Source organism: Ornithodoros turicata, chromosome 6, assembly GCF_037126465.1.
Source record: "Ornithodoros turicata isolate Travis chromosome 6, ASM3712646v1, whole genome shotgun sequence".
Lineage (NCBI taxonomy): Eukaryota > Metazoa > Arthropoda > Arachnida > Ixodida > Argasidae > Ornithodoros > Ornithodoros turicata.
In genome coordinates this window covers 10,214,434-10,242,326 of record NC_088206.1, presented here as the reverse complement: position 1 = coordinate 10,242,326, position 27,893 = coordinate 10,214,434, and the positions used below count along the sequence as shown (strand labels likewise).

Here is a 27,893-nt window from a genome sequence, read left to right as displayed (position 1 = left end):
TAAATTTTGACCTGGCTATACCAAACCGAACTTAGAGACGTTTTCACCTCAAAAAAGTGGTGTCATCATCTCCCACCACGACAGCATGTATTGAGAGTAGGCGTGCTCTGAATCGTACTGGTTCGTGAAGACTTCAGATAAACGCTTCCCTCTGCAGTAAAATTGATGACTGACACGCCTCCTGGAACTTCACAAGGACGTCTCATGGCCCGCCCTGTGGAGCATTGACGCCATGGAATTTCGTCCAGAAAGAAAGTGGAAGATAGAGCGCCACACTAAAGTTAGAGTTAAAGTCCTAGAGTCGCTGACAACTTACAAGATGTATAGCATCAATCAGGGCATTCTTAAAATGGAAATTCCCGAAAGTCCTCGCCGACATCAAACGAGACCGAAGCGCGGGATTGAAATATGACAGTCGTCGAAGAAGCCAGAGAGCGGCGGCAGACGAACAGACGCGAATTCCTTCTGCACACGTTTCTTTCTCGAGGACATGTACACTCGCAAATACCTCGTATACTTCAGTGCTAATTTGCCTCTCTAATTCGGACAGAAGTCTCTAAGTAAAGCACTTTATATTCCGCATGCGTATGACTCGTTACTAAAATCGATTGAACGGTATCACGGAAGATGATGATCCCGAGTGGCTCGGGACTAGCATCTCCATTTTTTCTTTTACCAATCAATCAATCAATCAAGATGATGCTCTATTTGAGCCTTCGAACACGGCGAACCCTTCCCGTCGACGTCGATGCACTGAGGGTACGGCTTCATCTCGCTACAAAGGTATATGCTATGATCGATGAAGTCGTGCTGACAGGGACCCCGATAGAGTTTTTCTTTGCACATTGGCACGAGACAGTATCGACTTCCTATAATTAAACAGAGTAATATTGCTGGTTCGTGGAGTAGCAAGAGCAGGAGTACCAGGAGAGTAGGAGTAGCAAGCTGGCACTTGCCTGGCTGACATCTCCTTTTGTGTGGATAAACATATACCCCTCCCGTGGGAGATAACACCGTTCTTTCGGTTTCCTGTGGGAGTCCCTCTTTGTGGGTTAGGCTCAGGTACCGGGCACTGTTGTTTTCTCCTTGTCTCGCTTCGCCGTCCGCCGAAGTATGCGTGCAATATTTCGGGGCAGAATCGCCTTTCTTTCTGAGATGGGTTTTGGAGCAGATTGCACCTCACCTTTCCGCGAAAGGGGCGAAAAAAATGTCAGCGTTCTAATGGAATTATAATGAGACTGTGACGTTTGTCTGCAGACTTATCTTCTTTGCCCGTATTTGATATTAATTAAGCTTCTCAGAGAGAACAAAACAACAACTTGATTGAAAGGTGATGAATGGAGAGTTTCATCGCCATGGGCGATACTCTATACCTCTTTTCGTTTTTTTTTTTTTTGCTATAGTCGTGACGATGCCCACTTGAGTGCGGCCAACAACGGCAAGCTACCTCGACACCCCCCCCCCCCCCTATACCTCATTGCGGGTGGTGATGTGGGGGAAGGAAATAATGAGCCCCTCTCACAGATAACTTTATGGAGGTATTAAGGCAATAACAATGGTGAAGGATGATGAAAGGCAATAATGAAAAAAAAAAAAAAAAGAACGTGGAACTCGCATTATGTGAACATTATGTCCCGCATGCCGTTTTGGTGACCTTACGCGTTTCTCACGACTTTTCATTTTTAACAACGTAAGCTCGATGACAACTGTGACGGCGCCACCCAGTCATTATACTTGGCCCCGACGAACGCACCTCTTGCCCACATTTTGAGGCAACCACATTGTTTCCTCAGCACGTGCGTTTCCTGCCACCACCATAAAATAGTTTTATACCGAGGACACCTAATCCACGGGAGTGCATTCGTGCAGAGAGTCCGAAAGCGCAATGTTCCAAGGTACGCATACAACAACGACAACAAATACACTGATGATGATGAACGGGGAAATTCGCCACCTGGTACGCATACATAAGAAGTAGGTTTCGTTACAAACATGCGAGTGGAGATGCTTCTTGCTCGACCGGCACAGATTAGAGAAAGCTACATAAACGCACTGCAGCTGTCGTGGCGGTCTCCTTTTACTTTTCCGACATTTTCGGGGAAAGGAATAACAACAGCGAGGCTGGAAAACATTGCGTACGGCGAAGTGCAGCCAGTCACGACGAACCATGCGTTTCACAACCTCTGTCTACACGCATTCTGACTTCATGAAGTGCCTCTTTCCCCTCATTTTTACGCCATCGGTGTGAAGCACTGTATAAAGGGAAAATTGTTGCTTTTCCTCTTCGGACATGCCGAGAGTGTAGGTTTCTCTCTCTCTCTCTCTCTCTCTCTCTCTCTCTCTTTCGGTTATGGATCCAGGTAAGCACGCACCGTGAGGATCGTGCTAATTCTCGCGGCGCAGTGTCTCAGCGGGGTTGGGAGCGGCTGGGAAAGGGTAGGAAGTGGCGAGAGTGAATTTGGGTGGACTGTGTGTCGATTTGTTTTGGTCGGGAATAAGTCACGCACTGTTGTGGGCGTCGTGAGACGTTTTTTCTTCTTCTTTTTTTCTTTTTTTGTGTGTGTGTGTGCGGCTGTATATAGTGACGGCTGCTTTCGTGAAAGGCGGTTTGAAGGCAGCCTATTTCATGAATGCATTGTTTTGTGAGTTCTTCTGGACAGCGAATTATGGAAAAGAAAAATTGACGTTAACACGGGAGGCGTTGCATTTCGAAAGCACCTCGATGTATATTATGATGGTAATATGGTATTCTTTCATGGTAAACTTTGTTGTCTGGAAGTGTCTGCTTATGGGGCTCATCGACAGCAGAAGTCGGAAAATGTTCGAGAATACTTAATGTTCTTCCACCATCCTCTTGCTCATACCGTTTGGCGAAAAATGCTAGGATCTCGTCAGCAACTCACGTCAGCCTCTCGTCGCGAACCGCGATTAGGTTTTTTAATAACAACCAGTCCAGAGAAGAGAAATAACAAAAAAAAAAACATTTTTTAAATATATAATCAAACTCAAACTCAACAGAAACATTTACATCGTTTGAATTCGGAAGTATGTCACGGAATGCATCCTGCATGGAAGTCAAGGATGTGCATCATTTCTACAAGCTAGACAGATGCAACATAAGAGTAATTGCATCTCAAAACAGGTTTCGTACACAAGACTACGTTGATGAATGACACCACAGCGATAATCATGTCTGAAATATTAGCACGTATCTGTCACCAATACGCTTGCAACAAAACGTGCAAAACGCGTCATACTGAAGTCCACCACAAAATAGCGCATATAGGAGAAACAATTCCGCTTCCGAAACACGCGAAAAGGGATACTTCCGCTGATATTAACATCCCAGGTTTTCATTATGATTCTGTATCCTTTCTTTCTTTACGTCTGTGTAATGTCCCCGATCAGAGAGCAAGATCTCCTGTGTCTCGGGTCAAGGAGAACTAGCTATAGCATCGTGCTTTTCTGGGATACACCTATGTATTTTCGCCGCCCTTTTACGCTCCACCGCCAGGAGCTAATATGTACGTTTTTCTTTATTTGACTGGTCCGATAACAATAGACAGTAGCGCGTACTTCCGCTCCAGGACATGACAAGGGGAAAGGTTTTAGTGGAGCAGGCGGAAGGTGGTGCCATTGGACACCGGAACCTCTGGTCTCAATTCAGGTCACAGTTCGGCGCTTTGCCGGCCAGACGCCACGTGGGGCAGCTTTTTTGTATAGTCGCCGTTTGTCAACACGCGTTTCTGCTCCTCTGCATTGTTCGTTCTTGTTTGAGAGGCTGCTGTGTTTGGTGATGGGGTGATGAGTTGAGCGTGTGTGAGACAAGAAGCAAGAAGCTGTCTACTGTCACGTGAACGCGAGTGCTCAACGTAGCGTCTTCACGTGCACTGCTAACCGTATTACGTAGCAGACGACAGGAAAAGACACTGACGGTGTCATCTGCTAAGTGTCGTCTGCCAACATAACGCGGGGAGGAACTTCGGCTCCGTGAGGAGTTTTTGTTTTTTCTTCCACTAGAATCTTCCGTTGAGGATGTCGTTCGTACGAATACACGGTGAAAGTAACATGACGGAAGAGTATGTGGTTCCTTGTGTACATTTCCAAGACTTAAAATTAGAAGGAAAAAAAAAGAAAATATGGAAAGGAGCCATTTCCTGTTTCGTGACTTCAATTCATTGCAAATGCGCACCTGCCAGCTTCTCCTATTCAGGTGATACTAATGATATACGTGGTTAGTATTGCGTGCCTCGCATCACCACCGCATCACCAGCCCGCCTCGCATTACCACCAGCAATGGGGTAGAGCATCGCCCCTGGCGATGAAACTCTCGATTCGTAATCTCACAATAAAGTTGTTGTTTCTTACACCTACCTGCGGTACTCCACTTTCTGAGAGACACATAACTTATTAATAGTCTCTCAGTTAGTGCATCACATTAGTGACGAGTTATTCTGAATAAGTGGCGACGCTACCAGTGATTTCTCATCTTCTCTTATGTCTTCTTTTTCTCTCCTTCGTTTCCTCTTCGTTTTGCTTTCTTCTATAACAGCTACTAGTAGTAGTTTGTTTTAATGTAATAGCAAGTCGACGTTGCGTTTGACAGACCTTTCCTCTTTCTCTTCGGGTAATCATTAGAGGATACACGCAACATGGATTATTATAGGATACGATATTATACAACACAGGTCACAGGAGGTGAGAAAGCAATGTAGATTTAGTCCTTCTCTCCTCCCATCCCTCACCTGTGGCAAGCCACCAAGCAGCTGCATTTAGCCGATGGTTTCAATACACAGGGGGCATGCTGTACCTAGGCTTCGAGCATATTGAGAATAAATGAAGCATGCATGAGTAAGGAGCGTACGCTCCTGTTTCAACCACGTTCAATGGAGACCGCACCAGGCAGGGCTGTTGCTATATACGCCGCGATTTAAAATATGTATGCCCACACCGGTGCGATGAAACTGTAAACACCCACCCACAAACTCATACATGACCCATGACGCTGTATCGGAAAACGGCGTTGGCGGTGTATATTTCGAAAATGCTTGTTGTTCGAGGGAGGTGCGATATCGGCACTTTAAAGTGAGCCTCATGACTAATCCACGGGAGCATGTTTCTCTGCTTCTGCAAGGCCATAATGCGTAAAATTTCGCTACTAACTGTGTGGAAGCGTCAAATCAAATCAGTCGTGTGATTTGATTGATTTGAGGGGGAAACGGTACAAATTAAATCGTGTCCTTCTTCCAGGAACTAGAAAGTCATGCGTAAAGAAGAAGTAAATTTTGCAGCAGTATCACACCTTGCCAGCCGGAAATGTCGATTCGAAACGATTTGATTTGATTTCATTTCATTGCATTTGAAACGAATCGTGTCTCGTGTGACAAGATACTAGCAAATATTATCGGAACTTAGCTCGAGATATTATGTCTATCTGTGAGTCTATATCCCCTGGTTGTAGTATTGCAGATGAGAATCTTCAAGGGAAATAGACAGTCACAATCGAGATAGTACACCTTAGAGTGCAGTTTGGTTACAGAAATGCCGTACAATATATATATATATATATACAGGGTGTCCACGCTAAGTGTGAACAGATTTTTTAAAAATATATATAACACTTTTTCCAAGATGAAATCAATTGCAATATAGCATATGCTAAAGGGCACTCCCTAGCCGGGCATTAGCAAAGTCCAAAGGCAATGTCTTCATTAACTTTCATTAATTAACTTTTTAATTATAAAAGCTACAAAGTTGTCCCAATGAGAACATCTGTTCCTTTCGGTCACCTGATATCGTAGCCGTTTTCAGAACAAAAATCCGTTCGATAGATCGCCCGCAAAACATTCGTGAAGGAACGCCATTTTTTTTCTTTATTTTGTTCATTGCGCTTCTTAGAATACGCGTCTTTCTTTCACCCCCAATGTGAGAGGGAGAAAGAGCACACTATCGCCTCTCGCGTCCTGGAAAAAGATTAAAAGGAAACAGAAAATGCAACCCAAGATAAGGCCAGTTCCGATAAAGTCACCCGATACATTTGTTTTTGTTCCGCAAGTTAAAGCTCATCTTCGACGCATGAGGCGGCACTGTGCTCCTTCCCCCTCTCCCGTTGGGGATGAAGGAAATACGCGTCTTCTAAGAAGCGCAATGAACAAAATAAAGAAAAAAATGGCGTTCCTTCACGAATTTTTTGCGGGCGATCTATCGAACGGATTTTTGTTCTGAAAACGGCTACGATATCAGGTGACGGAAAGGAACAGATGTTCTCATTGGGACAACTTTGTAGCTTTTATAATTACAAAGTTAATTAATGAAAGTTAATTAAGACATTGCCTTTGGACTTTGCTAATGCCCTGCTAGGGAGTGCTCTTCAGCATATGCTATATTGCAATTGATTTCATCTTGGAAAAAGTGTTGTATATATTTTTAAAAAATCTGTTCACACTTAGCGTGAACACCCTGTATATATATGACAATGAAAAAATGGCTAGGAAGCAAGCGAGCTGGTGAAGATGATTCATGATGTAAAACCCCGAGACTATGGAACACGAAGGGTGTTTGTGTCTGTCCCTTCGTGTTCCGTAGTGTTTCGGGGTTTTACATCATGCATATATATATATATATATATATATTTTCTTTTCTGTCTTCGCCTGTAGAGAAAAATAAAGATAACAGACGAAATAGAAAAAAATCAAAAATAGGATATAAGAAATGCGATCACCAGGCACACCGAGTGAGTGAATGAGTGAGTGAAAAAGAAAAATATATTTTAAAAAAACGGAGAAAATTGGCACCACCAAGGTGGTCAATCTCCAGATTAATTCTGCTGTAGTTGACATGCTGGCACCTGTCCTGGGATGACAGCGCGCAGCGCACCCCTCGTTTGCCGTCCTTCACCGAGAATGGCGTACCTGGGCAACTTGCATGACTCGGTCGTGTCTCGACTTGGTAATTTGGTATCAAGTGTCTGTCACCACAGAATAGGTGTGACGTGGATTGATACACTTGTCCCCGAACAGTAATACCCCTGTCACACGGGCGTTTTCGATCCTGCTCTACCGAACCTGCTTGAACCCAATGCAGATCGGATGGTGCTACACGGCCGCTTCCAAGCAGGATCGAACTTTGATCCTGCTTGACTCAAGACAGTTCCCATAACAGGATTGAGAATTTCAAGACGGCTCGACGGCCGCCATTTGCATCCTCGACCCCGGTGAACTGTCATAACTTAAGACGGACATGCGCGCGAAGCTACAAATGATGCTTACATCGGTATACGATAAATTACCACTAATATCGCTGTTATATAGGAAACGCGAAATTAATGAGTTCCGTTTATTCATTTGCACAGGTCAACCATTCATTGCGCATTGAAAGTGGCCGTGTAGCAGCGTCAAAACTCGAGCGTGCTCGGGAAGTTCGATGCAGATCGGATTCGAGAAGGATCGAAATGCCCGTGTGACAGGGGTATAAGAAATCGAAGCAGACAAGGCATTATTTTGCCCAACATCGAAATATGCCCTGTTTACTTCAGTTTCTCTTTCTTTTTTTGCTCGAATACATGTCGTACTTGCTGTGTTTTTTTGCCAACATCATTGTAAATCTATCCAAATTCGTGATGACCAACTCTCTCGTCTCTTGAATGCAACAGTCTACGGAAACACGTGGTCTTCGTGAATTTGATGGAATCAGTCTATGTAACTTTAGCTAGCTTAGCAATTTTCCCCCCCACACGGAAAAAGAAATAGTTTGCGGTTCTTCCTTGCGCGGTTGTGCCCTATGCATGGCGCTAGATTTTACAGCACTCGATATTTCACGGTTTAATTCAAAGTATTTTATTCATGCGCATGAATTATGTACACTTATAGGACTGTGAGAGCAGAGGGTGAAATGCAGTCCCCCACTTTGTGACATTCATTCAGTCCCATGCGTTTACTTTCCACGCCGAGACTATAGGAGGCGACACGGGTTCGAATCCTGTCACCGGCTGCGCTGTCTGAGGTTTTCCCTGGGTTTTCCGAAGACTATCTCCAGACGAATGTCGGCACAGTTCCCCCTGAAGTCGGCCCAGGACGCACACTAACCCCCCCTGTCCCCCCACTCCTTCCTGCTGTCCTCTCTCCATCTGTCCACGTCTGTACGCCGCTCATGGCCACAGTTGTTTCGCGGCGCTAACACGAAACAAAAAAAAATAAAAAAAACTCCCGCAAGGGACTGATTCTCGTGGCAATGCATAATTGAATCACCAAAAAGAAATAAAATTACTCCATCTTTCTATTTCAATTTTTTTTTTTTTTTTAAACCCCAGCCGCCGATGGAGCCTATCGTTTCCCGACAGCACCTTCAACCTGTTGCGAATCGAACCCGATCTCATATCTCACACTATAGTTGTAACCTACATTCAATCGCACCATAGCGCTTCGTTGGTGTTCAATCATCGGCTATACTTGACGGGTATGTGCGAAATGCGGACCGACTCGTTCTCGTTTGAGACATATGGACGTAGAAAACCGGTTATAGTACATAGCGTAAGAACAACGCGAAATGCCGTTACACGACCGATTCGCCGGGCTTTTTCCTCCCGTGTGCCATAAGGAAAGAAGCCGTTCGGTAAATGGGCACCTCGATGCTTTCTCTTCGGGTTCTAAATGGCCACGGGGTGCGAGAAACGGATGACAGGAGATATCTGTTGAGATACAGAGCAAAAGAAAGAGGATGTTCTCAGGTAACGGTGCGGGGATAAATTCCAGGAAAAAGTGTACGGCGCGGCAGAGGAAGCGTTCTGACCTTGAAGAAAAGGTGATCGTGAGAGAAATGCGAAAGTTTCGATGAGGTCGACAGAGACATTTGATGGCGCCATTGTATAAGCGAACAGACGTGCACCGGGTGTTGCTGCACAGTAATGTTTTTTTGAAACATATAGTTTTGGTATAACTGTCTTGTACACACCTTTGTGAGAGCACTGTAACTTTCACACCATACGGAAGGTTCGAAAACACCCTCCTAAACGGTGTATTCTACAAAAAATCACCAATTCAGGAGGGTGCATTCCATTTAAAACACAGTTTCAGATGTGTGTTTTGCAACCATCTTTCGCAACACTTGTTACTGCACCTTTCAGTTGAGTTTCGGAATCTAAATATATTGGTTTTATTTTAAAAAAACATATTCATTTTACACGCTGAGAGTCGTAAAACAGATTGCTATTAGCTAGGAACTTGCGAAACCACAGGCGTGGTCGTAATGTGCGGATGATGCTCAAGAAATGCGCAACAACTGCAGGAGTATGGACAAGGCTAATTTACAGCCGTTCTCCGTGATTTACGCTCTAAATCGTATCACACAACGGCAGAACAAAGCACGGGACTGTTGGACGTGTGATCTTACTATACGAATGCAGCGCCCGCAACGGCAATGTATTCTTAAGGGTTAGATCTTTTAAGTACTTGTGGCCGTTATTCCGAAAGTAAACTGCTCTTTTCGCAATAAACCTGCACTTGTAAAGCCCGTTTGAAACAGGTTTTACTAAGCAACGGAAAAAAAGGTCTCGTTTATCGTAAGAAATAGACGTGCATACCGACTTGCCGTGCAACAGCCAAGGACAACGGCAACAACCTGTATGGCTGTAGAAAGCTAAGCGGGACTTTTGCATAGCCCATGAACATCCGCGACGTCTCTCTCTCCCTTCAGCACGGAGTGAAATGTCGCCGAGAGTCATTAAGAGTTCATTTGTAGTGTCAGCACAGTGTGCACATGTGACTTGCGCTCCACTGTTAACAAAGAGATCGAGCAATGCAATCGCCCCGTCGGTTAGCTAGCTGACACGAGAGGGCATGTCTCTACCCCGTCCTGACTGGGTTCTTCTTGGGATGCTCGGGACAGCGCAAGAGGCCGGCTTTCGATGCTGTACTACTTCAATATTGCCACAAAGAACCAGGAAAATGGACTCATAATTATGTAGAACACATATTGTCCTGTACTAACGTCTGGAAACGAGGTAGTCTATATCGATGTATGGAGTAAACAGACATAGGACAAGAGGACGCAGATGTGCTCTGGCCTGTGTGTGTGTTTCTGATGCGCTTACGACGTGAAACATATTGTCCTGACGAGCATTAAACGTTTTTCATATCGCTCCGCGCTAAACTAACTCTACGACTCAGAAAATATGTTCTTGTTGTATACCACGAATCCTTTCGCTCTCCTCGCTTACTTGTTTATCTTCTCCGAGAAGTTCAAGAACCTTCATACATTTTGCATCGAGACCACCCCACCTTCGCGGAAGGCAGTACCTACGCCGCATATCTCAATCCTCTGCTGGTATTAACCTCCTCCCTCTCTCGAAGCCACAATTCCCCACGCCAAAGTTACTTCCCGCTCCAGAATGGCAGAAGGCTGGACGTACCTGCAGCAACGGTGAAGATCATGTATCCCACAAGAAGCCGCGCTAACCGATACCATGACCCACTGGTCGGCAACGTCGGTATCTTCTCACCCATCGCTGTCTTTCCGTATGGTCACACACTCACACCACTTCACCAGTTGGCAACACCACAAAGTGTCGCACAAACACCACACGTTGTCTTTCAAACACAGCACCTCTTCATCGTGCAGAGGCCGTCATCCTCGCGGTCATCCAGATGGAAGTACGCGACATGAACGCAGACGAGGTGCAGGCGACAGAACTTCCCAGTTTGGAAGTCTCCCACAAACTGGTTGTTCGAAAAGAAACGGGGGCCTTGTCACGTGACTTCCCTCGCGTTGTTACGTTTCCCCTCTCTCGACAGGTGATGTTGAGGACCAGTCCCGACCTTATTCACGTGACCTTATGCTAGCCAGGGAGGGGTCTCTCGCGATGTGCGCTCTTTCTCGAACTGCGGAGTTGTTAAGGACGCGTGAACCGTTAGTTCTTTTGTTTTGTTTTGTCAGCCTCAGAATAGTTACTTTCCGTCATGTTTATTTGTCTGCGTTTACCTATTCGTAGAACTTCAGGGAAGTTATACTTGCAAGGGGTGTCTGCAAGGAGCATGAAGTGCAGGAAGAGGACGTTGCAGCTCTTCCAGTCCCATGTCAGGATCCATCTCCGATGTCGCGTTCGGTTGTGCGAAGCTTTGTCTGCATGGCAGCAACAGTAGTGAGAGAGTTCGTGACTTTTGTCAGGACTGTGTGCACCGTTGCTGTCCTTGTAGCGGCGACGCGACCAGAATTTAGATACAAAGGAAGCTTAGAGAACAGAGTACGGTACAGAGCTTGACCGGCAGGTTTTAGAATAAGTTATTGTGGCCTAAACTCAAATCTTGAGGAGGTTTGGCCTTAGGCAAAGCCTCAAACGCAGCTGTACGGAAAACACATATTGCCAAACATAAATCTGCTCGTTGTATATGGACGCGTAAAATATTGCCATACTTCAGTGCCATAAAACTATATACACAACTATACGTTGCTGTATCACCAACAACCTTGGCAAACTATTTCCACTGGGTCTTAAATTTCTGAAACATTGCCACCGTCTCGCACACATGCACACAAACGATAGTCAATGCCCTTATTATTCAACTTTTTTCCCCCTTCTGAAACTTCTATGCAAGACGCGAAACCATAGCTGTGCATAAGAACTCCAAAGCTATCCGAGAAAGTTTCCACAAATAGCTTTCTATCGCAGATTGTTCTCCCTCTTTGTCTCTTCTTAAGGCCCCGTGTGACAGGGCTATAAAACTCGAATTTGCAATTTCACGACTCAGGAATTGTGAGGAATAACATATTGAGCACCGCAGTGATTTTGGCTAGCCATGAAAAATTGTCCCATTACTTCTCCGAAAAAAGCTGTTGACGTGAGCAACGACAGAGTTCGAGGATTGCATTTTTTATTTCTTTATTCTTTTTCGAAACAGATCTAGATAGCGCAAAGATATTCCGACGTCGTGACATTGGGGGAATTGCCTTGCTTTCCATCGACAGCCTTGCAGGACGTTTCCCAACATCTAAGGTCATAGAGGAAGACAACAACAACAACAAATAAGTAGGGATGTGTCAACCTAATCCGCGAATCCACGAATCCTCGAATCCTAGGCAGGGATTCGAGATTCGTGAATCCGAATCCCATTGCCCAAAACTGCGAATCGAATCTTTCGAATCCACCAACCACGTCTGTTTGTTTCGTTTTATGCCCCTGTCACACGGGCAGTCTTCTCAATGATCATTGAAACCAATCGTCATCTAAAATGCGTGTAGCGCCACCTAGCGTGTTACGTGTCAACTTCCCAAAGAGTATTGGATTCAGTGTTCCCCGACAGGTTGACACGTCACACGCTAGGTGTCACTACACGCATTTTCAATGGTCATTGGTTTCAATGATCATTGAGAAGACTGCCCGTGCGACAGGGGTGTTAAAATCGGCGCCTCCAAGCCTGCTTGGCCGGCGGCCACCGGGGAGCGACAAAGCCACAACATAAACCTCCGATATTAGAAGTTTCAAAGTAACACGGTTTTGCTTTTGATTGCTTCTAAGTTTTATGGGGAGGCGGGGGGAAATTCAGACTCCTGAGTTTATGTATTTCCTGTCGATGAACCGATTGTTAAAGAAGTTACACTTAGGAAGGTGTATATGCCCAAGCAGCACAAGATGTTGCAAATTTGTTGCATCGCTGTTACCTCAACGTTGAAGTGTTGCAGCGATGTTTCATGCCCACATTCGTCGTTGTAGCAATATGCTTGCTTCAATGTCCCTCAAAGATTGCCTAAAGCTAACACTGCGATGATGTTACTGAAGCAATGTTGAATATGTTACAATCAGGTAATGTGGCGTTTACATTGTGGATGCAATGTTTTGCAAGCAGTGTCAATGCCATGTTGTAATTGCATTTCTTCCAAACCGCTTAAGCAGCGACGTAAATTCAACGCTTGCGCAATATCTTTATTTCAGTGTATTTGCTGTATTCCAAAAGCTAACAGTGTGATTGTGTTTCCGAAGCAATGTGCGTATGCTACACTCAATAAATGCCGCAGTTACATTGCTTATGTGGTGTTTGGCAATCAATTTTAATGCAATGTTGCAATAGCGTTGCTCACAAAACAGTGTACCAGTGACCTAATCTTGGCGTTGCAACACTATCATTCTATCAATGTGCCTTCTGCATTTCGAAGGATGCGTAGAGCTAACAGTGTGATTCTCTTGCGAGAGCAATGTTACACATGATACATTGGGGAAACGTCGCAGCTAAGAAATGTTACCTCTAAGCAGCGTCTGAAGCATTGCGGCAAGATGAATGCAACGTTGCACGTTTTGCATGCAGCATTTCCGCGGCACTTGCTCCGAGTGCTTCAGTAACAGAATGTTTGCACGATCTCGTTCTATCCGTAATTCCCACCAATAAACAATGAATGAAATGTTCTGAACTTCGGATTTGACTCTGGGCAAAACGATCGAGACGAGGACAACATAATCTAAAAAAAAAAAAATCTGACCGAGAACTTGAAATTAATTACAATCCATTCCTACACACATGTGAATGCGCGCTGACCCTCGATATGGCATTCTTCCACAGAATCAGTGCGACCACATCATTTGAGCCCTCGAGTGGCATAGTGGTTAGAATGATCACCTTCCGTGCAGAGACTTGGAGGTAACAAGGGTTCGAACACGGATGCTGTCTGCGGTTTTCCCAGAGCTTCCCAGTATAGGCATTCCAGATGAATGTCGGCAGCATTGCACTGAAGTCTGCCCAGGAGCAGGACGATTACTGAATATGAAGCATACTGTGTTCACTTGCACACATATCACCAAGACTGTAGTGCTCCTCCGGTGTCGCTTTTGTAACGTTGCTAAACTGTAAAATAACTGGTCATTGGCAGTGTTGCATCAACGTTGCAATATCACATTTTGTGCAATGTTGTTTTAGTAATATTGTTGCAAAATAACGAAGCCGGTCTTTAGCAATGTCACATCAGCATTGCAATGTCACATTTCTGCAATGTTGTTTCAATAACATCGTTGCAGCATAACGAAAGCGGTCATTAGCAACATAACATCAATATTGCGTGGCAATATTGGTGCAATGTCACTGCAACACTGCAATGTCTTCTCCCGAAATTTGTTTTTTTATTATTAAACAAAGGTATCAAATTCTGCTTCAAAACACTTTTCAGTAAAGAGTTTTTTTCCCTGGCTTTTTAAACTGTTTTTAAAGAAAGGATTCGAAAGATTCGAGATTCGTAAGATTCGTGGATTCGCAGAACCTTCCTTGGATTCCTTTTCAAATTGGGAATAGATTCGTTTAACACATTTACACCTAATATTACTCATTTTCAAATTGAGAGGATATTCCTTACTCCGAAAAATTACTCCTTTTCAAATTGGGAGGAGATTCCTTTGCTCATTTACTCCTAACATTTACTCCTTTTCAAATTGGCAGGAGATTCCTTTACTCCTAACATTTACTCCTTCTCAAAATGAAGTAACTCCTTTACTCCTAACATTTACTCCTTTTCTTTGCCACAGTGTAGTTGGTCTCATCCGAAGTGGAGTCTACATTTCCGTGTTTATCCCAACCAAGATTGCTGCATAAGGCACATTGGGATTTTGGTCAGTAATCTTCAGAAAATTTAGGAACTTCTTTTAAGATTCTGTGTTAGCCCCGCGAAACAACTGTGGCTATGAGCGGCATACAGACGTGGGCAGTTGGAGAGAGGACAGCAGGAAGGACTGGGGGACAGTGGGGGTTAGTATGCGTCCTGGGCGGACTTCAAGGGAAACTGTGCCGATATTCGTTTAGAAAGTCTGTCGGAAAACCCAGGGCAAGCCTCAGACAGCGCAGCGGGTGGTAGGATTCGAAGCCACAACCTCCCAGTCTTCAGCGCGACCTTGGCTAAAAGAAGCATTGAGGTAGGGTATGTAAAACAAAATAAATAAATAAAATAAATAAATAAAAAACAAGCGACGTTTATGGCAGGGGAGGGTAAGGGTAATGGTAACGGAAACAGAAACGGTATATTACCGAAATTGGAGATGGTAACGATAACGGAAACGGAAATGCATACCACGGTCCTCAATTACCGGAAACGGAAACGAATTTATCGTCCGGTATTGAATTCGGGTAATGGCTGTTCCTGTTGTGCGATGACGTTTGAGTTACTTTTCATTTTTTATTTGTGTATTTTGATGACTCCATTCCCTGTAATGCTCTAAATACTACCCGAGAGCATGGAAAGAAAGCGCAAATTGGATCTCGAGGATGCATCCCTCACTTACCTCAGTACCCCAGTACTCATAACTGCATGATATCAACACATGACTATACTCCACCATGGCACGAGGATGCCAGCCTATGATTTTTAGTTACTTATTTTGTACTTTTTTTTTTCTTTTCACTGTGGCCGTGGCAGTATTATTTATTATTGAGAGCGTCCGCTTATGAATTCCATTGTCCATTGGATGGAAGTTACGCCCATCCTGAGTTGCTGGACTCCGAGTGACTGAAGACTGAAAACATGTTCCTACATATATACTTTTTTTTTATCTTGTAAGATTTGCGCATCCCAACGACGTAAAATTACTTGTGCAGTGTGTACGAGTGACACCGAAGCAGCACTTGGGCGAAACAGGGTGCTGATAGATAGATAGATTGATTGATTGATTGATTATGTGTTTAATGGCACAAAGGCAACAAAGGCCATAGAGCGCCAAAAATTATGGTGAGTGTGTCGGAGATGATTATGGGAAAGATGATGTGAGAGAGAGTGTGGTAGTTAAAACCTATCTACAGGTACAGGTACAGGTGCTGATAGAGCCGGACGGGCTGTCCTCCCGCAGCTCTGTAACAACCGTTCCATTACCGGAAACAGTAACGGCAACGAAGCGGAAACGAAATTGAAAGGCCGGTATCAACAACAACAACAACTAAATCATGACTATGGCCTGGGGTGATTCACCGCTTGAGAGCAGTACCCTACCCCATTACACGAGAAGCATGAGATGTGAAATATGAAAATGAAGTTATGTGCAAGTACAACTCGAACTCCCGTCGTCTGGTTGCGCAACGCTATACGTCGCACAAAAGGAAGATGGCCGGTATCAGAAACGGATAACGGAAACGAAAATCCAGCAGTAACGAAAATGGAAACGGTAACCAAAATACGTCCGTTATCCTTCCCTGGATTATGGTTTGTTTTTGGAGGTAGAGACGATGAAACATAGTTGAGAAGGTGCGAGCTTCAAAGCTAACGAGGGGTGAATGAAACGCTTGTACGTTACGCAATTTTTACCCAGCGTGAGCAAATAAGGAAGCCAGGTTAAGAAGCGTGACTTAATTGCCACGCGACCCCAAGTGCTTGTCGCTCCAGGTCGTGGCGACTCTCTTCTCAGGAGAGACGTGTGAGAGCCGTGAATGACGGCGGCACGGGTGAGGAGGTTCAGAGGACGTCCTCTGGTCGACCCTGCGAAATTCCTCATCTGCTCTAAACTAAGAACTTCGAAAGTTCGCGTGTGCAAATCCAGGAAATTGCGGAAGTACATGCGATCTGGTAGCGTGACTTCGGATATCAGGTATTTAAGAGGACACGCCAGTGCACGAGACCTGGTATTGCTGTACCCTCACGATGACGCGTGTACTGTTTACATTTTGAAGGTATGGAAGGCAAAAGAAGAAGAAGAAAAAAAAGCGCGTATGGATGAGGTCGATATGCCATCAAACGATGGCAGCATTGCCGTGGCAACAACACGATGACAGTATGGCAATACAGCTTAAATCTTCACAGTTTGTACATGTCTTCATGCGACCCGCATCGACTTCCACACTCTTAAAAAAAAGGGTGTACTTTAACTCCTTTTTTTGCCACATATATAACACCCTTTTTGGAGAGTACAATTACGCTCAAAAGGGTGTCTCCTCACTCCCTCAAGGGAGTAGCATAACACCTTCTCCCTGCCGGGGAGTAATATTACTCTCCAGTAGGGAGAAAGGTGTTATGCTACTCTCTTGAGGGAGTGAGGAGACATAACAAACATCCGCCATCGACTATATGCTAGCAAATGAAAAGTGCTATAGTGAACAGACAAAGTTGGCACTTGAAATCGACGAAGAAGGAGAACTCAGCTGTGACAGCGACCATAACTTGATAAAACTATCGATTGCAATAGAGCACCGAACTGCGTCAATTCAAATTAAACCAAAGCCAAAAAAGAAAATTCAACGCTGGAAGACCCAAAACGAAGAAAAACTACAAGAATTTGCAGACGCTCTCGAAAAGAGCCTGTGTACTGCCCCGTGCGGTGACTACGACACACTGATTGAACAACTTGAAGACGCGGCTGCGAAGACGATCGGGAAGACCTCGTCGAAACATACCACCATAAAGAAAAAGCCTAACCAACCGTGGTTCGACGACGAAGTGAAGACGGAAATCACCCACCGTAAGAAGCTAAACAAGGAATTCCGGAGAGCAGTGAAACTAAACACGGACTCCGCAGTAGAAGAGCGACGATATGTGGAACAGAAAAATAAAGTAAAACAGATCGTGGCGAAGAAGGTCCATCAATTCCACAAACAAGTTGCAGCCCAAATCAAAGGAAAGAAGGGAAGCGGAGTAGCCTTGTGGAGATACCTCGAGAGTTTATCAGGACGCGAACAGACAGAACCCGGATACATATTCCACGACAAAGAGGGAAATAGGTTGTCAAGCACCACCGATATCGTAAACGCTATGACGGCTTTCTTCGGCGACCAACAGAAACAACTCCAACAAAGACTCCCACATGCCAGTCAAGCAGCTCACGAAGACAATAATCGTGTCGCGCACTCCACCATCCCAACACCACCAATCACCATACCTGAGGTAGAGCGCCACATAAAGCGCCTCGCACTAGGAAAGGCAACGGGACCAGACAATCTCCCAAATGAACTCCTAAAGGTGCTAAAACCCAATGCACTCGAAACACTGACTATGTGCTTCAACCATATCCTACAGACCAAAAGCATACCGAAGCAATGGAGAGTGGCAAATATCCAGCTAATTCACAAAGGGAAAGGCAAGCCAAAAGAGGAATTCAACTCATATCGGCCAATTGCGCTGCAGAGTAACGTTTACAAACTGTTCGCGTCGATTCTGACGGAAAGACTACAATACCAATGCGACCCAAAACTATCCGACGTACAAAACGGGTTTCGGAGGAATAGGCGAACAAGCGACAACATATTCATACTCACTCAAATCATAGAAATAGCGCAAATGGAAAACAAAGATCTGTTCCTTGCCTTCCTCGACCTGGAGAAAGCATATGACGCTATTCCCCATAGCATGCTCACTGCAAAGATGAGATCAATGGGATTACCAAAAGACATCATAGACATTATCCAGGAACTATACAGGGACTGCACGAACAAATATCACATCGGGAATTTTACATCAAAAACGATTCAACAAGAAGTCGGCCTGAGGCAGGGTTGCCCTCTATCACCCACTCTCTTCAACATCTTCATCGACGACCTCCTTGCGGCACTGCACTCGTCAGGAAAAGGAATCCACATGCACACACAACAAACAAACGGAACGACTGAAGATACGTGCATTACAGCTCTTGCCTTTGCGGACGATATTTTGCTACTAACTACCAATGCAAACGACATGCAAAAACTCCTGGACATTTGCACGCACCATGCCAAAACTGAGGGCATGCGGTTCAGCCGGGAAAAGACAAATATCATGTACTTTGGACCGTCCGATGACAAACCCACGCTGCGCCTGCAAGAATTTGATATTCAGTATACAGACACGTACAAGTACCTCGGTATTACGATCGAAAATTGCAAGGAATACCTCCAGAAACATGAACAGAACCTCATCCTCAAAACAAACATGAAAAAAGGCCAGGTGTGGAATATAGCACGCCATTCCTACCAGCCATACGACGTGGGAAGACTGATATGGAAAGCTTACGCCGTACCTGCTGCCACATACGCGAACGACGTCATTTGCCTCAGCAAACAAGCAACGGATCAGCTCGAACGGCAACAACGCGAGATCGGAAGATGGATTCTCGGGGGATCATTCGCCACACCAAATCCCGCCATTCAAGGAGAAATGGCCTGGTCTACCTACTCTTTCCGAGAAACCCGGGCAAAGACAAACTACCTTGGACGTCTCATTCACAGACCAAACGACACCCTAATAACACGAGTCTTCCGACACCTCCGTTACAGGGGCACCCGAACGCACTGGATAAAAAAAATCAACCAAATTGACCGCACATATAGCAAGGACACCACCAGACACAAGGCGAGGAACGAACGCGAGTGGAACAAGACAACCAAGAAGGAACTAACCCGGACTGAAGAGGAACGGTGGCACTCGGAAACAGCGAAGAAAAGAAGCATGACAATCTACTCTGAAAACAAGACAACTCCGGCACCCGAAACTTTCTACAACGGAGACAGAGCAAGTGGCCTCTTGTTTCAAGCCCGTACAGGTTCCCTCCCAACACAAAAGCGACTCTGCGAACTCTTTGGAAACGTAAACCCAGCATGTACCCTATGTAACACCGGAGAAGAAGAGGACATACAACACATCCTGCAAACTTGCCCGGCCCTACGCGAAGACGGAGTGCCCAAGACACCAGTCCCTATCGCCATCATGTTGGGCTTCGAGGCATCACCCAGCCCCCAACCCCAGATCAACGACACGAAGAAAGTCCTCCTCAAGTGGGAAAAGGCCTCCAAAATAAAATCAAGGGCGCTCCACGAGACAGCCGGCAGACCCCGTCTCGAAACCGAAACCGGCCAAACACAGCGGACGGCCATCCGAAGCCAGAGCCATCAAGTGGCGCCTCCGCAAGACGAACCCACCAGCATTGACTAAATTCCTCGCTCCTCTTATGAGAGCTTGGAGACTCGCCTGTGACTCTTTTTATGGATGTCTGCCCTGTTGTAAAAGGGATTAGGCGAACCTGAACCTGAACCTGAACCAGACACCCTTTTGAGCGTAATTGTGCTCTCCAAAAAGGGTGTTATATATGTGACAAAAAAAGGAGTTAAAGTACACCCTTTTTTTAAGAGTGCAGGATGTTCATAAACCGTCAGAGGGCAAGTTCCCATAGAACTGCTGATGAAGACTGTACACAGGGTTCCCTTCCAGCTACTTTCTGTTTCACCCTAATGACTTTCCTGACGTGGATGGCTACTTCGTCCTCATCTGTGTGGACAGGACAGCGAATCCCGGGGGGGAAGTATATCTAAAGAAAGACGCAATTGCTTCATCAACCGCTGCCTTCCTTGCCTGTCGGCATTAAGCGCAAAAGTGCACGCTAAAGTCACAGTCCACCCTAATCAGTTCCTTCCTTAACGCATAACAAAGGGTTAGTGGGAATCACAACCCTGGCGTTCAGCGCACTTGGAGGTGAATCACGCGGCAGCGTTAATTTGAAGGGAGCTTATGTTAATCTGAAGTTAGATTAAGCGCAGTAGGTTGGTAGCGAGCAACGCTTAAGCTGCAACGAAAGCAACTCACCTTCGAAAATAAGCATATAGTTGACAACGTATTCCTGAGCTTGGGGATAAGACAAATGCACAGAACGAAGAGCTCAAGCTGTGTTGTTCTGTACTGTGTGGTTCGTTCTGTGTTCTGTGTATGTCTTTTCCTCAAGCAGGGATGTCTTGCCAACGTCAAGTATACGCCAGCGCGCTTGCAAATAGATTTTGTGCAGGCTTCGGAAAAGCTACTTGAAAAAAGTTAACTGTGTTACAGTTCTATATACCACACGAACAGAGTAACGAAGTTACGGGTACAGTTACCCTACACGGAAATTGACTAGTTAAGTTATCGACAGGATGACATAGATGCAGGCTAGCTGGTGGATAATCTCCTATGACTCTAATGACTCTCCATGATAGGCAATCCTGAGCGATGGGTGTAAACAAACAAACAAACTAACTAAAAACACGATGGCTCACGAGCCATCACAACACGAGCCACCGTGTTGTGTTTTGTTTACGTGCTTTTGCCCATCGTTTCAGGCTTGCCTATCATCTAGTTAAGTTACAGCTACAATTAACTTAGTAACTCTACGGTTACTTTCGAAAATGGCAAAAACAAGGACTTCAATTCAAACACTTTTATTCTAAATTCTTTACTTTAACGCAATGGAACTGTCTGCCCCCACAATTAAGAAAGATAGTAATTTCTCGTCATTTAAAAGAAAAATCAAACGTCTTTTAATTGCCAGTGTGACTTAATTGCCACTTTTCTGTGATTTGAATATTCAGTTACTGTTTTGTATTGTTAGTGTAGTTACTGTAAGGTTAGCGTAAATTTTACTTTTGGAGTGTATTGGTGCTTTGCAGTAATGTTATTGATACTGTTATTAATATTGCCCATAACTGTTCTAACCCTTATATGCGCATTAGGGAGGAGACTTTAACAGGGAGTGGTTCCCTCTGTCTCCTCCACCCTATGTATTTGTGTATACAATGTGTGTATCAAATAAAATCATTCAATCAATCAATGATAACTGCTTGTGCAGGTTGTACTGGAGCAACAGCTGTTGCTCCAAGTTTGTCACTGTCTGTCCCGCTTTAATGGGCATCCTTACCAATGCTGAACACAACCACACAACTGGGACACCAGACGGGACCAACGCTTCTCTACCCCTCTAGCACTTTGCACACCACGACGGACTCACGCACCCTCAATGCATCTCTACCCTTCATCCTCCATCAGTCTTTTTTGTCTTTTTTTTTGCTACAGTCGTGACGACGCCCACTTCTGTGTGGCCAACAACGCCGAGCCGATTCTGTCATTATCCCCCCTCCACCTCACCACCTCAACCAACAACGCGTCTTCCATATTTCATTTAGGAGCGCTGGCCATAGAACTGTTTTCTTGTCATCAGGGCGATGGTAAGGTTTCATGTTGTAGCAGCACGGAATTCAACTCATTAATTTGAGCCCTTTACGAGGCTAGAGTGCCAGTCTGTGCCTAGTGAGGTGGTGAAGTGTCACCAGGTGTGGCCCCGAGTTGACGGCCACATCCGAATGTAGTAGACGCACCACGCGCTCGTTTCTGAGTAGCGGTGATAGCTGTTCCTTTACAGTTTTGGTTTGTTTTGTTTATTATACGTTCAAGACCCTCACTTGAGGGCATTACAGAACGGAGTGAGTATTTACAAAAATACATGTTATAGGCAGTTGTAGGCAGTTATAGGCCAGTTAGAGGCAGTTGTATGAGCCACGGATAACATGCGGCAACGGGTAGTGAAAGAGAATGCGAACGTTTTCAAAAAATTATTGCAAAAAAAACTTACGATTCTGAAAGCAACTACACATACTGCAAAAGGATAACTAGCTACAGCTGAAAGTTACTTTCTTAGGAAGAGTAATTAATTATAGATACTATAGTTACTTTCCCAGTAACTAGTTACTTCTAACTAAGTTACTTCCCAGGACTGCTTTCATGTTCGAGAAATTGTATTCTATCCATGCTCTATACTAGGTATGCTATCGTTGCCGTATCGGTGCTTTCAATAGTGAGTTTTAGTGCGTCATACGCTATCGTCTTTGCGTACGTAAGCAAATGGTGTTGGGGGTTCGGCGCACGCGCAAAACATAAAACGGCGCAGAAACACTACGCTATCCCTTACGTATACGCAGAGGCAACCGCCTACGATGCTCAAAAACTCGCTATTGTGCTGAAATTAGAACAGTATGAGTAATCAATGGCACGTTTTTGTTAGGCTGGTATCCTCTTCCTCACGAGCTCTCTCTTTCATAAAACGAAGAAGAATGGCGATCGAACGTTGTGATTGGACCTTTTTCACATACGCGTCGTATCCTAGCAGCTCTCCAGCGAACCACGTTCGGCGCGCGCCAAAACAAATCCACGTGGCTAGCACAAAGGACCAAAACCGGTCCGGAGTGGGACCGATGAGCTCGCGCCGTTCGTGCGGTCTCCCCGTTCGTCGTTCCCCTACTGCGCCATCTAGTGAAGACGGAGATAACCCTCTCCGGCGCCTCAAGGTTATGCGCATGAGCATAGGCCGTTGTGAAAAAGGTATATTTTCAACACCTTCCTGAATCCCCGTTGGTCCCTTGTTGGTTGGGAAATTCTCGAAGAAGTTCTTTTGTTTGTTTGTTTGTCTTGTTGGAGTTAGGAAAGAAAAATATGAAGATGGAGGCTCAAACGTCTTGTGAAACGTCTTGGCTGTTTGGTTTCCTGCGCAGACGATGTTTGACAATCAGGCGTCAGTATTCGTATGCAAAATCTCTGATTCTGCACCCTTCTGGGACTGCCTTCCTCCGCTGGAGGACTTCCGAAAGCAACGACGATTTACAACCGGAAGGAAGAAAATGAAGGTAACCAGGTACACCGTGAACGCCGTACTTTTTTCCCTTCCGCTCAACGCCATGTGTACTTTTCCAAAAAAAAAAAAAAAATCATATGACTGAAAAGTCAGCACCAGGAATATAACAACACAATCACATTTCGTGGTATCATTTAGTATCCTGTTCTTTTTGTTTTTTTTTAGGAATAGCATGTAGACGCTCGACACAAAATAAGATCATGCGTACCCTGAGTACAAAGTTCGTTCAACTCCAATGTTTGCCTTTTTATTTTATTTTTTTGCTAACCTTACTTTCACAAACGCATAAAAGTCATGGACGTGAAAGTAAAAAAAATAAAAATAAATAACAATGACAAACCAACGCATATTCGTCACGTGAAGACTAGGGTCTTTTCTTATCTAAACAGTACCTGGGGGGGTGTATCAATATTTTATTCCTACTCTTCTCCCGCAGATCAATACTAATCTCTGAATATAAAAATGAAGCTTAGTCAATTCATCATATGCATGGTGGTGGTGACGCTAATGAAGAGCCCGCCGTTGTAGGCCTCATCATCATATGCATCATATGCATGACCTTGTATGGCAAATTGAAGGTGCAGGCGTTAGTACTTGTTGAACTGTGCTAATCAAAAAACGGTTCAATGAATGATCGTTTTTTTATATATCAGAGTTTGGGGACTTGTGCTGTATCAAAAAACTACGTCACAGCCGCACTAGTTAAAACTACTTAGCAACTACTATACGATGCAGTTGTTTAACTACATTTTTAACTACTCTGATAGATTGTGCGCGTCGTTATATCTATGATTCTATGATATTAGAAATAGCATGTTAGTGCGTGGGGAGCGAGAAGACGGTGAACTCCCACACTCGCAACAGTCATAGGACCAGCACGCGCCCTTCCATACAATATTGATGTAGTGATATGTCATGCAATGATAAAGTCATGACCTCCAATTTGACGACGGAGGGACCGTAAGCGTTTTGAATGGGCTTTGTGTCTCTATGGATATGTACCCTGATTAACCTGATTGTTGTTTTCCGCCGTAGTTGACGAACAATGCGCTATCGATGACTACTTCGACACAGTGTTGCCCGTAATTTTTAATTTAAATTTCCTGAGAAACTATGTGTGCAATTGGGACGAAAATGTGACCTAAGAGAAACTGAGGACTCAGGCTATCGAATAGATAAATCTTATCAGATTGCACCTCTACTGCTTCACGAAGTATTTAGCTTAACTTTATGCTGGCTATCTCCTTCGTGCACTTGACGGCGTTTTTATATGTTGTAACACTTACTAAATAAGCGATGCTAAAAGGCAAACGGTACAAAGCCCTGCATCTCGACGCTCTCTCTCTCTCTCTCTCTCTCTCTCTGCGTGTTTTCTTGGTTCAGAACCTTGAATACGCGTGCGGATACGTACCAGAATAAGATCTGTTCCTGTGGGCCAGGTGGCGCAGGTGAGCAGCAACGTCAGTGCCCCAAAATATGCAACGCGCGGTAGTTTAACAGACGACGTGGCGCTTTCAAATGCATGGTCTCGAGTTGTTCGCATTTAGCAAGATACACCGCTTTTTTTGTGAATTTCCTACAGGTTTTGTAGCTCTCCTTGACGCATACCGCTTGAAACACCACGCAGGATCCGCTGATGAAACTCCCTACTATTTGGATCCGTGTCCGCTTGGGCCCTAAATGGCGCTGCACAGACTTTGCTGCTAGGGTGCCTCAGTACTAGCTCCCTCTGCACACAGACACGAGTTAGTATTCATGCACCCTATTTGCTGCAACAGTCCGCACGCATATTCAAGGTTCTGAACCAAGAAAACACTCAGAGAGAGAGAGAGAGAAAGAAAGAGAGCTAAAGAGAGAGGGCAAAGATGGAGGGGAGCACAAAATCATTTAGGAAAAGTATCAAGAATAACAAATTTTTCTCAAAAACTTCTCTTTCTCCGCAACACGATCAGGGCAGATACAATACCGACAACACTTGAGCAATTTCTTGCTTTGGCTGGTATGTGATTCGCGTACCCAGTTTGTAACGAGGAACGGGGCAGCTCGTTCTGACAAGGGCGCACATTTTGGCAGCCGACCCACTCGCGGAAGCGATTTGTACACAATGTAAACAATATAACTGCGCTCCGTTGAGCCGTTGGAGCTACTGGAGCGGAGTGGCAGTATACGGTCATACCCCGTTAATGAGGCGTTACAAATGTACAATTACTTTAGATTTGAGCTCCTTCAACAGCGCTTCTTCTTCGTTTCTTTTATTCCCCCACGCTTCGTAACACAGTTTTCTCCCCTTCGTGAAAGAACAACCACGTAAATAACCGAGCTACAAGGTCACATATTTCTGAGGTGAATCGTATTTATTCCTTTTCTGTGAGTTTGAGTGACCCGTTACGCGAACACGCATTTCTGAACATCCATACGTGCTTTTCGAAAACAGACGCGAGTGGCTGCATCTCCTTGCGCACTGTTACATGATAAATGTGGTGGTTGCTTCTGTGGAGTTTGTCTCCCTCCTCTTCGTTCGCGCCCATGAAAGGTTTCACATTAGTACAGCCCTTCTAATTACGGCGGTCGGCACGCAAGCCACGGTTCCACTTGAGAATGCATAGAACGTGCAGCGTGGTATCACTCCGGATGCTTCCAAGACCGCCGTTGGCGGCGCTGTCGCGACGGAGCAGCGCCCCCCCCCCTTTAGTATATATATATATATATATATATATTGTCTTGCATATTTGTGAGCTGCGGATTATCGGCTGGCTCTGCGTTCGAGGCTGCTACATTTCAATATCAAAGGCGATGACAGATCTCCTCGAGCGGTACCCGTAAGCAGATTTTACGTTATCCTGTGTCTGTGGACACAGACGGCGTTAGAATAACTGATCCTCCCGAAAGACGCTTAGTGCCCACGGTATAAGCAAATCAACCCTTTCATCTTCGCCTTCGAGCACAATCGCAACTGGAGGCGAGAAAGCTGCGAGATAGCAGGAGCAAGAGATTTTGGTCCCCTGTCAGACAACGTAAATCCCAGCGTCTTCCCGACTTTAGTCCTCCATCCCGAGCAGCATGTCACCGTATCATGGGCAGGCAATCCGTTCGGCATTAACGAGATGAGGACTTGCTCTAGACGCAGACGTGGAAAAATAGGCTAAGGGCTACCGCGTGGCTTAGAATAAGGCCACGGTGTATCTCCAGTACGGTACTAACCGCAAAGAGAAATATGTAGTTCTTCACTCACATAATCCTCCGCACACAGACACACAATCCCCACGTAAAAATCGCCTGAAAACATGAACATGCATTTTTAAGCACGGCGACATGACTTGTTGGGCTTGTTCACGCTTGGTACCCTCAGGAGCCTATAGATGCGTCAGCGGAGTTTAGTCTCACTATGCCCTCATGAACTTGACCTTCATGAAAAAAGAAAAGAAAGGAAAGAAAAGGCATTTTCTAGTCTGAGTGAGTAGTATGCCTTCACCGTGACTGTTTAAGGCGAATGTTTTGTGATTAAAGGAATGTACGCAGAGCCCCGTGTTGTGTGCCAGCTCCTAAAGCATCAAGCATGGACATAATACACAAGCAAAACTGACATTATTCTCTGCTGGTACCGAATTATCGTTTTTAAGTTCTTAGGTGCCACATTGGTGTTCTCAAGACCACCAGCGCTCTGCGCCCTCAGAGCTCTCTTCACCTTTCTGGATACCATAGGACTTCGATCCTGATTGTGAAGGGGCTCATTATTTCATTGCCCGCATCACCCCCGGCAATGGGGTAGAGCATCACCCCCGGCAATGAAACTCCCCATTCATCATCTCACAATAAAGTAGTAGATGTTGTTGAGGAGATGCTTATATCCCCCTCCCCCCCCCCAAAAAAAAAAATCATCTGAGAAGCAATGTCTCGTTGTCGCTATATATTCTATATACCGAAATCATCTCTGACCTAAGGTAATCGTCAAGCACCTGTCACCCAGGACATTGGTACGAACACTTGACGATTACCTGAGCTGCTGGTAGCCCAAGCCTCGCCACTGTACTGGTCGGGGGTCCGGCTCGCTCGGACGTTGCCGATTGCTAGTCAGTCCATTCCTGCCGTCGTTACCTGATTCATTCAAAATGTCCCGTGATTGTGTTTTACGCAAATCTGTGTTGCTCAGCACGAAGCATCTCATCCTCATCGCCGCGACAGACTTCCTGCTACAGTTCCTTTGGGATCCGCTAGGATTCTATTGCATAAAAGTAGGACGCACGCTATAGCTGGTGTAAATGTGACGAAGGTAGAACGGCCGGGAGTCGGAGGAAAAACGGGATGACGGCAAGTGGAAAAGGAGGAGATAAAGGAAAAGTGAACAAGATATATACGCCATGTTAAGTCCGTACTTCCCTGTCTCCTGCTTTCCACTTGCCGTCGTCCCGTTACTCCTCAGTCTCGGTAATCAACAGTGCAGATATCAGGAGGCTGCAAGGAGATTCATTACATAATGTCGTTAGATCCGCGGATTTGGTTAATGTAACGGCAAAAGCGATATCCCATCATATGGTATACTCGCCTCCTA

General features: G+C 45.1%; 2 protein-coding genes across 2 annotated transcripts in view; one reads left to right on the top strand and one right to left on the bottom strand.

Annotated features, from left to right (window-relative positions):
* Window positions 1–10,694, bottom strand: part of LOC135399033 (sushi, von Willebrand factor type A, EGF and pentraxin domain-containing protein 1-like) — a 155,344-nt gene extending 144,650 nt beyond the window's left edge. The window contains exon 1 of the mRNA XM_064630673.1: window positions 10,406–10,694. Within this exon, the coding sequence (XP_064486743.1) occupies window positions 10,406–10,499 (94 nt within the window). The 5' untranslated portion in view covers window positions 10,500–10,694. The remainder of the gene's footprint in view (window positions 1–10,405) is intronic.
* LOC135399034 (uncharacterized) overlaps window positions 1–27,893 on the top strand; it is a 291,504-nt gene that overhangs the window by 228,085 nt on the left and 35,526 nt on the right. The gene's annotated exons all lie outside the window — the stretch shown is intronic.